The sequence below is a fragment of the Phacochoerus africanus genome, chromosome 9, assembly GCF_016906955.1.
Source record: "Phacochoerus africanus isolate WHEZ1 chromosome 9, ROS_Pafr_v1, whole genome shotgun sequence".
Classification (NCBI taxonomy): domain Eukaryota; kingdom Metazoa; phylum Chordata; class Mammalia; order Artiodactyla; family Suidae; genus Phacochoerus; species Phacochoerus africanus.
In genome coordinates, this window is record NC_062552.1 from 128,075,541 (window position 1) to 128,085,257 (window position 9,717).

General features: G+C 62.0%; 1 gene segment (V, D, J or C); it reads right to left on the bottom strand.

The window, feature by feature from the left end:
- Window positions 1-411: 411 nt before the first annotated feature.
- Window positions 412-6,521, bottom strand: LOC125135503 (immunoglobulin heavy constant alpha 2-like). The segment is given in 4 exon segments: window positions 412-853; window positions 1,014-1,340; window positions 1,525-1,824; window positions 6,329-6,521. Coding segments are annotated over 4 exon segments (1,098 nt in total).
- Between the last annotated feature and the right edge of the window lie 3,196 nt (window positions 6,522-9,717).

Below are 9,717 nucleotides of genomic sequence, written 5' to 3' on the forward strand. Positions count from 1 at the left end.
TTCCTCCCGGGACACCAGACACTGCTGCGATGGCACCAGCTTCCCTGACGGCCCCGTCTCCCTGCTCGCCCTCTCTAGTGCGCCCCTAGAGGCAGCTTTCTGAAGTGCATGTGACCAAGCCACCTGCCCATGGGAACTTCCTGCCAGGCAAGTTCCTGCCAGGCTGTGCCTATCCCTGGCTCTGTCCTCTCTCCTGGGCTCACTTACACGCACACACGCACACAGCGCACACTCACACACACAAGCACACGGGTGTGAAAGTTCGTTGAGTGCCAGGCTGAGCGGGGGAAACTGAGGCCCTGAGAGGGTGGGGGCAGCGGGTGCTCTTTCCTCCTGGCCCCCCCCCTCCCCCCGGCATGCGCAGACCCCCGAGGACGACAGACAGGCGGCTGGAGGGAAGCGTGGGGCTGCTTCAAGCGAGCACGGAGTTTATTCGAGGGGCGAGTGGGCGGGGCGGCTCAGTAGCAGATGCCCTCTGCCTCCGCCATGACCACGGACACGTTGACGTGGGTGGGTTTACCCGCCAGGCGGTCGATGGTCTTCTGGGTGAAGGCCAGGGGCAGGGCCTCGTGGCCCACCATGCAGGAGAAGGTGTCTCCCTGCTTCCAGTCCTCGGCGTCCACGCGCAGCACGCTGGTCACGGCGTAGGTGGGGATGGCCTGGCCAGGCTCCGGCAGGGATTCCCAGACGAGGTACTTGTCACGAGGCAGCTCCTGGCCCCCTTGCAGCCATCGCACCAGCACATCCTTGGGGCTGAAGCCCCGCACCAGGCATGTCAGTGTCACCAGCTCATTGAGGGCCAGCTCTTCCGACGGCGGCGGCAGCAGGTGGACCTGGGGCCGGAACGTGTTCACTGGAGGGCAGAGAGCATGGTCAGGGGTCTGGGCATGGAGGAGAATGCCCCCCCCCCCGCCCCCTCAGTTTCCCTCTGTAAGGAGTGGGGGAGCCGGGGCAGAGGCAGGCTCAGGTATGGAGCGAATGCCCTGCGGCCAGCACGTGGGGTCCACGCCCACCTTTGGGTTTGGTGATGGTGGCGGTTAGCGCGCTCTTCAACTCAGAGTGGGCGGCGGTGCAGGAGAATGTCTCTCCTTTGTTCCAAGGATCAGCACAGCCTGGCAGGATGCTGGACACGCTGTAGCAGCCACAGGAATCACGCTTGGGGGACACCTGGACGGCATCCTTCCCACCTGAGGGCTTCCAGGTGAAGCTGACACCCTCGGGTTTTTTCAGGCCACTGAGTGTGCACGTGAGGCTGGCATTGGAGCCCAGGAGCAGGTCCGCAAGGGCTGGTCGCTGCAGGGACAGGCTGGGCCCGCAGGTTATGGGAGGGGGGCACGGACCTGGAATTGGACACAAGAGAGAAGTCCGAGCAGGTCAGTGAGCCCCACTGCCTGCCCTCCCCAGGCCTCCAGCTCCAGCCCTCCACCCCCCAAGGGCTCATCCTGGTAGCACCCCCTTGTCCGGGCAGAGCGCCCACAGGGCGGGGTCTGGGCACTGGGTCAGGGGGGGTCCGGATCCTCTAACCTTTGCAGGGCACGTTCACGGACTGGATGGGTTTGGAGAGGTGCTGCACTTGGCACTTCAGGATCTGATCGGCTGGGCACTGCTTGACTGGCAAGGTCAGCTGGCTGCTCATGGTGTACAGGCCCCCGGCCTGCGCAGGGGGGAAGTTTCTGACAATAACGCCCTCGCGACTAGGGCTCCAGGTCACCGTCAGGGGCTCTGACGGGAAGAAGTCCCGGACCAGGCAGGCGATGACCACATTTCCCTCAGGCTCGCTGCTCCCCAGAATCAGTGGGAAGATTTTGGGGCTGGTTACAGACACTGAAACACAGGATGGGCTGTGAGATGGCAGTCTTCCTGCTGACCAGACCCCCGACACAGCCCCGTGAGTCTGGGACAATGCCCACCTTTCCTTTACACTGCAGGAAACTGGCACAGAGAGGGTTAGCGACTGCCTAAGGTCACACAGCTAGTACGCATTGTACCCAGCCCAGCTGGGCTGTTTCTGAACATACTCCTCAGGGCTCTGAGTACGTGGACCACCCACACTCCTCTGACAGGGCCTCAGGGGCAGGCCAATCCCCGATGGGAGTCTTAGCTGTTACACATGCTTCTCCCACTCCCCACTGAATCTTCGGGCACTGTCAGAGCCTTGGACTTCCCCTGCGCAATTTTCCTCACAGCCATGGCCTCCTCCAGGGTTTGGGGCCTTGGGAGAGATGGGCCAGGGACAGGGCAGAGGCAAGACAGACAGGCCTGGGCCTGAAGCTGAATCCACATGAGCTGGTTTGGCTGATCCGAGGCTCAAACTGTGGAGGAGGGGGGACCTGGGCCTTCTGAGTCCTCTCTCCAACTTCTTGGTGCAGTGGGCTAGTCCACTGAGTGAGCCTGCTCAGCACCGCTCAGCCCAGCTAAGCCCAGGTCAGATCAGCCCAGCTCAGCCCAGCTCCGCTCAGCTTGGCCCAGCTCAGCCCAGCTCAACCCAGCTCAGCCCAGGTCAGCCCAGTTCAGCCCAGCTCAGCCCATCTCAACCCAGATCAACCCAGTTCAGCCCAGGTCAGCTCAGCCCAGCTCAGCCCAGTTCAGCCCAGTTCAGCCCAGCTCAGCCCATCTCAACCCAGATCAACCCAGTTCAGCTCAGGTCAGCTCAGCCCAGCTCAACCCAGTTCAGCCCAACTCAGCCCAGCTCGGCTTAGCACATTCAGCTCAGCCCAGCTCATATTAGTCAGCCCAGCTCAGCCCAGTTAAGAGTGGCCCAACCCAGCTCAGACCAGCTTAGTTCTGCTCAACCCAGATCAGTCCAGCTCAACTTAGCTCAGTCCACCTCGACTCAGTTCAACCCTGCTCAGCCCAGCTCAGCCTAGTTCTGCCCAGCTTGGCTCAGCCCAGCTCAATCCAGTTCAATCTAGTTCAGCTCAGCCCAGCTCAACTCAGCTCAACCCAGCTCAGCCCAGCTCAACTCAGCCCAACCCAGCCCAGCCCAGCCCAGCCCAGCCCAGCTCAACTCAGCTCAGCCCAATTCTGCCCAGCTTGGCTCAGCCCAGCTCAGCCCAGCTCAACCCAGCTCAACCCAGCTCAACCTAGTTCAATCTTGTTCAGCTCAGCCCAGCTCAACCCAGTTCAGCCCAGGTCAGCCCAGCCCAGCTCAGCATGTTTGGCTCAACCCAGCTCAGATCAGTTAGCCCAGCTCAGCCCAGTTCAATCTTGTTCGGCTCAGCCCAGTTCAACCCAGCTCAACCCAGCTCAGCCCAACTCAGCCCAGCCCAGCTCAGCACATTCAGCTCAACCCAGCTCAGATCAGTCAACCCAGCTCAGACCAGCTTAGTTCTGCTCAACCCAGATCAGTCCAGCTCAACTTAGCTCAGTCCACCTCAACCCAGTTCAACCCTGCTCAGCCCAGCTAAGCCTAGTTCAATCTAGTTCAGCTCAGCCCATCTCAACCCAGTTAAGGCCAGCTCAGCCCAGTTCAGCCTCAGTCCAGCTTAGCCCAGCTCAGCTAAGTTAAGCCCAGTTCATCTCAGCCCAACTCGGCCCAGCCCAGCCCAGCCCAGCCCAGCTCAGCTCAGCTCAGCCCAGTTCTGCCCAGCTTGGCTCAGCCCAGCTCACCCAGTTCAATCTAGTTCAGCTCAGCCCAACTCAGCCCAGCTTAGCCCAGCTCAGCTAAGTTAAGCCCAGTTCATCTCAGCCCAACTCGGCCCAGCCCAGCCCAGCCCAGCCCAGCGCAGCTCAGCTCAGCCCAGTTCTGCCCAGCTTGGCTCAGCCCAGCTCACCCAGTTCAATCTAGTTCAGCTCAGCCCAGCTCAGCCCAGCTCAGCCCAGCTCAGATAAGTTAAGCCCAGTTCTGCCCAGCTCAACCCAGTTCAGCCCAGCTCAGCCCAGCTCAGCCTAGTTCAGCCAGCTCACCCAGCTCAACCCAGCTCAGCCCAGTTCAGAGCAGCTTAAACCAGCTCAGCCCAGCTCAGCCCAGTTTAGCCCAGTTCAATCCAGCTCAGCACAGATCAGCCCAGTTTAATCTAGTTTAGTTCAGCCCAGCTCAACCCAGTTCAGCCCAGCTCAGCCCAGCCCAGCCCAGCTCAACCCAGCTCAGCCCAGTCCTGCCCAGCTTGGCTCAGCCCAGCTCAGCCTAGCTCAATCCAGCTCAACCCAGCTCAGGCCAGCTCAGCCCAGTTTAGCCCAGTTCAATCCAGCTCAGCACAGGTCAGCCCAGTTTAATCTAGTTCAGTTCAGCCCAGCTCAACCCAGCTCAGCTAAGTTAAGTCCAGTTCAGCCCAGCTCAACTCAGCTCAGCCCAATTCTTCCCAGCTTGGCTCAGCCCAGCTCAGCCCAGCTCAACCCAGCTCAACCCAGCTCAACCCAGCTCAGCTAAGTTAAATCCAGTTCAGCTCAGCCCAACTCAGCCCAGCCCAGCCCAGCCCAGCTCAGCTCAGCTCAGCCCAGCTCAGCTAAGTTAAGCCTAGTTCAATCTGGTTCAGTTCAGCCCAGCTCAACCCAGTTCAGCCCAGCTCAGCCCAGCCCAGCTCAACTCAGCTCAGCCCAGTTCTGCCCAGCTTGGCTCAACTCAGCCCAGCCCAGCTCAACCCAGCTCAACCCAGCTCAACCCAGCTCAACCCAGCTCAGCTAAGTTAAGCCCAGTTTAGCTCAGCCCAACTCAGCCCAGCCCAGCCCAGCTCAACTCAGGTCAGCCCAGCTCAACCCAGCTCAACCCAGCTCAGCTAAGTTAAGCCCAACTCAGCCCAGCCCAGCTCAACTCTGCTCAGCCCAGCTCAGCTAAGTTAAGCCCAGTTCAGCTCAGCCCAACTCAGCCCAGCCCAGCCCAGCCCAGCTCAACTCAGCTCAGCCCAGCTCAACCCAGCTCAACCCAGCTCAGCTAAGTTAAGCCCAACTCAGCCCAGCCCAGCTCAACTCCGCTCAGCCCAGCTCAGCTAAGTTAAGCCCAGTTCAGCTCAGCCCAACTCAGCCCAGCCCAGCCCAGCCCAGCTCAACTCAGCTCAGCCCAGCTCAGCTAAGTTAAGCCTAGTTGAATCTAGTTCAGTTCAGCCCAGCTCAACCCAGTTCAGCCCAGCTCAGCCCAGCCCAGCCCAGCTCAGCCCAGCTCAACCCAGCTCAACCCAGCTCAGCTAAGTTAAGCCCAACTCAGCCCAGCCCAGCTCAACTCCGCTCAGCCCAGCTCAGCTAAGTTAAGCCCAGTTCAGCTCAGCCCAACTCAGCCCAGCCCAGCCCAGCCCAGCTCAACTCAGCTCAGCCCAGCTCAGCTAAGTTAAGCCTAGTTGAATCTAGTTCAGTTCAGCCCAGCTCAACCCAGTTCAGCCCAGCTCAGCCCAGCCCAGCCCAGCTCAACTCAGCTCAGCCCAGTTCTGCCCAGCTTGGCTCAACTCAGCCCAGCCCAGCTCAACCCAGCTCAACCCAGCTCAGCTAAGTTAAGCCCAGTTTAGCTCAGCCCAACTCAGCCCAGCCCAGCCCAGCCCAGCCCAGCTCAACACAGCTCAGCCCAGCTCAACCCAGCTCAGCCCAGTTCGGTTCAGCCCAGCTCAGCCCAGCTCAACCCAGCTCAACCCAGCTCAGCTAAGTTAAGCCTAGTTCAATCTAGTTCAGTTCAACCCAGCCCAGCCCAGCTCAACTCAGCTCAGCCCAGCTCAACCCAGCTCAACCCAGCTCAGCTAAGTTAAGCCCAACTCAGCCCAGCCCAACTCAGCCCAGCCCAGCCCAGCCCAGCTCAACTCAGCTCAGCCCAGCTCAGCTAAGTTAAGCCTAGTTCAATCTAGTTCAGTTCAGCCCAGCTCAACCCAGTTCAGCCCAGCTCAGCCCAGCCCAGCCCAGCTCAACTCAGCTCAGCCCAGTTCTGCCCAGCTTGGCTCAGCCCAGCTCAACCCAGTTCAATCTAGTTCAGCTCAGCCCAGCTCAACCCAGTTCAGCCCAGTTCAATCTAGCTCAGCCCAGCTCAGCCCAGTTCAATCCGGTTCAGCTCAGTCCAGCTCAACCCAGTTCAGCCCAGTTCAGAGCAGCTCAACCCAGCTCAGGCCAGTTTAGTCCTGCTCAGGCTAGTTCAGCCCAGCTCAATTCAGTTCAACTCATCCCATCTCAACCCAGCTTAACCCATTTCAGCCCAGTTCAGTTAACTCAAGCCAGTTCAGCTTAGTTCATTCCTGCTCATCCCAGGTCAACCCAGTTCGGCCCAGTTCCGTTCAGCTCAGCCCGGCCCAGCCCCACTCAGCCCTGCTCCGCTCTGTGACTGCGGCCCAGCTCAGCACGCTGGGTGATTCATCCTGCCCTCGGTCCTCGGGGCTAGAGGGCCCCTCCTTCCTCCTCCTTCTCCTTGTTTTGGTACCTGCCTTCCTTCCATGCTTCCAGCCCAGGAGGCCCCAGCGTGGCCTGGCTGTGCAGGAGCTGAGGCCTAGCAGCATCTGGGATCCACCTGCTCAAGCTGCCAGAGGGTCCACGGTGGCTGGGAGAGGCCCAGGCCTCTCGGGCCTTGTGGCCCCACACCGCAGGTCCATCTGCCCAGCCGCTGCATAGGAGCTGGAGTGGGGAGGGAGGCCCGGGCCTCGTCCGGGGCCCGCCTGCTGGTGGTGCGGCCTCAGCCGACCCCTGTCCTGCTCTGGGCCATTTGCACACTGCGAGGCGAGGCTGAGGCTGTGGGGGCCAGCTGGGGAGGGGCTGCATGACTGTGTCTGACCCACAGATGGGGTCACTCGCCCACTTCCTGTCCCGCCAGTTGCGGCCGCTTGCCTCCACGTCATGTCTGGTCTGTGGTCTGGCTGTGGTGGGGCCAGGTGTGTGTGGCCTGGGCTGTGGGACCCCCCAGGAGCCTGGCCCTGGCCTGAGACCATGTGGGTGCAGGGGTGGGCACCATGGTGGGGTCATGGCTCCCTGTGCCTGCCTGTGGGGCTGGGGGCCAGGGTTCGGGAAGCGGAGGCCAGAGCAGTCAGGGACCTGGGGTCTCTGGGGGTGGAGGAGGTCCCAGAGGCAGAGACGGAGTGAAGGGCAGCAGGGCTGGGGCGTTGGGGACGGGCTGGCCAGAGCGACCCCAGAGTGACCCCAGAGTGACCCAAGAGCGCAGGCCTCATGGACCTGCAGGACACAGGCCATGAGTGTGGAGGACCCCCCCAGCCCGGCAGGGACGAGCATCGCCCTTCCTCGACCAGCCCCGTGAGCAGCCGGGGCCCCACACTGTGGCTGGAGTGAGGCTGTGGGAGCAGCCCGGGTCTGGAGCCTGGAGCCTGCGGGCAGGGTGGCCAAGGGCTGGCCTCCGCCCAGTTCCTGGCCAGGGGTTTTCCTGGCCCCAGGCTCTACTGGCCCATGCTTTGCCGGGCACCTGCCGGGTCTTCCCTGGTGGCCCTCAGGAGGTGGCCCTGCCTGGACACACTAGGAGGCGTCAGCCTGGTCTACGCCTGCATTTGTATGTTCATTTCTTTGTGCACAGAAAGTTCTGGAGCTGCCCACAGGGATTCGGTCCCCTCCGGAGAAGGACACTGCTGGGGGGAGAGCTGCAGGCCAGTGGAAATGTCTGCCGGGTCGCTGGGCCCCCGAGGAGGTCGGCTTTTCCCTGGGGGAAAGGCGGGGCTGGGCTGGGTAAGGGCTGGGTAAGGGCTGGGGTGGGGGATGGAGGGAGCCCAGCGTGGTGCTCCGGGTGGGCAAACGGTGCCGGCCTGGCCAAGGGGCCTTTGGGGTTTCCGCATGACCCCTGGGATCCCGCAGCATCACCCAAGAGGGACATTCCTCCCAGGCCACCGGCCTCTGCCTGCCAACGCCCGCACCAGCACCGCCGGCGACTGCATCGCGGATGACTGGCCCGAGGAGCCTTCTTCTTTTTTTTTAAGGATTTTAATTTTTCCTCTTATAGTTGATGGACAAAGGTCTGTCAGTTTCTGCTGCGCAGCGAAGGGACCCAGTCACACACGCTACACACACGCTCTTTTTCTCACGCTATCCTCCATCACGTTCCCTCACAAGGGACTGGCCGTAGTTCCCTGCGCTCTACAGTGGATGCTTCTTCTTGCTGGCCAGTGAGTGCCCAGGCCGTGTGCCCTCTGGGTGTATGAAGCGCTGGTGTCCCCTTAAGCTGCCCCGAGGGAGCAGAGGAGCCTGGTAAGGACACGCATTCGGGGCAGCGTGGGTGGACATGCAGGAAACAGGAGGGCGGCGGGGCTGTGAGTGGAGCTGCCCTCTCTGTGCAGACAGCACGGCCCTGCCAAGGCACAGACGGGCGAGCAGTGCAGGGCAGACGGAGCTTGGATCTGAGATGACGTGGGGTCTGGCATGGCCTGAGGGTCGCAGCAGTTGAGGGAAGAGCCTGAGTGTGCTCTGCGGTTAAGATTTATGGACTTGCTGGGCGCAGGTCTGGTTGTGGGGCCAGAGCCAGCCTGGGCGAGACCTCCTTGGGTTTCCTCGGGGGTAGGAGGGGCCCCGGCTTGGCCAAGGCCTGCTGGCTGGGTGGTGAGTGTCCTGGGGCGGCCAGGAAAAGGACCACTTGCTGACTGGCTTAAAACCACTGAAATTCAGTCTCAGCTCTGGAGGCCAGACACCTAAGTCAAGGGGCGGACAGGGCCGCGCTCCCTCCGGAGGCTCCCGGGGAGGGTTCTCCTGCCTCCTCCAGCCACTGGGGGCCCCAGGTGTCCCCTCACCTCTGCCTCCATCCTGACACGCACCCCGCCTCTGGTTTTTGTCATTGGACTTGTGGCGCAGCTGGACAATGTTAGGTTAAGGTCGTCTGCAAAGACCCTTTGTTTGAACAAGGTCAAGACCACGGATTCCAGGGCTTAGGACGTGGACAAAGCTTTTGGGGGCATCTTTCAGCCCAGTGTGGTTTTAATGGAGAAGGAGAAGGCGGGACAGAGGGGGCCCGAGAAGGCGCCGTCTTGCTGCTGGAGGCTGTGTGCCACCAGCGTCCCTAGCTCTGGGTGTGATGGTGCCCAGCTCACAGGGCCCTGGTTCTGGGGTGCAAGTCAGAGAAGGAAGACATGCGGCCTTGCCCTTGGGGGCCCTTGGCTTGGCATAAGGGGAGCAGGGATCCCAGGCTTGTCTTGAGAGAGCCGTGCAGGGGGGCTACAATGGGGTCTGGTTTCCTGAGACTGTGTGTCTGTGCAAGTGTGAGTATGTGTGAGTGAGAGTGTGTGAGTGAGGGTGTGAGAGGCCAGGGCTGCGGCCGCGGCTGGTCCTGAAGTGGCTTTCCTGGCCCTGCCAGGTTCTAACTGAGCAAACCCTGGACCAGCCCGAGGTGCCCGATCCTGGGTGTTCTGGGTCCGACCCCGCGGGCTGCAGGCCTGTGTCAGAGGGGGTGGCAGGTGGGGTCTCCCCGAGAGGATGGCGGCTCTCGGGAGGGCCTTGGACGGGAGCGCAGTCTCGGCTGGACACAGCCCGGGCCCCTGTGTGCTGGATGGAGGAGGTCGGGCCCCGCGGAGGGGCCCTAACAGTGCATAGGCCCTCAGAAGGGCCAGCCCCGCCCTGCCCTCCTCCTCGCTGTGCCTTTTCAAATTTTGGAAGCGCCTTCTGGCTCTTGTAGAAGAGCCCAAAAGGCGCTTGTGCTTTGGGGAAGGACCCAGGGCTCAGGCTTCTCCCTTCCCCGTGCCGGCCCAGCGCTCCTGGTAGATGAAGGAGCCGCCCCCTCTGTCCTCCGGGCGCCCAGGCGCCGGCCCCCCTCCAGAGGACTTCCCAGAGACCCTGCGGGCGGCTCCCCCCAGCTCCTTCCCCTTAGGGGAGGGGGCGTCCTTGGCCAGC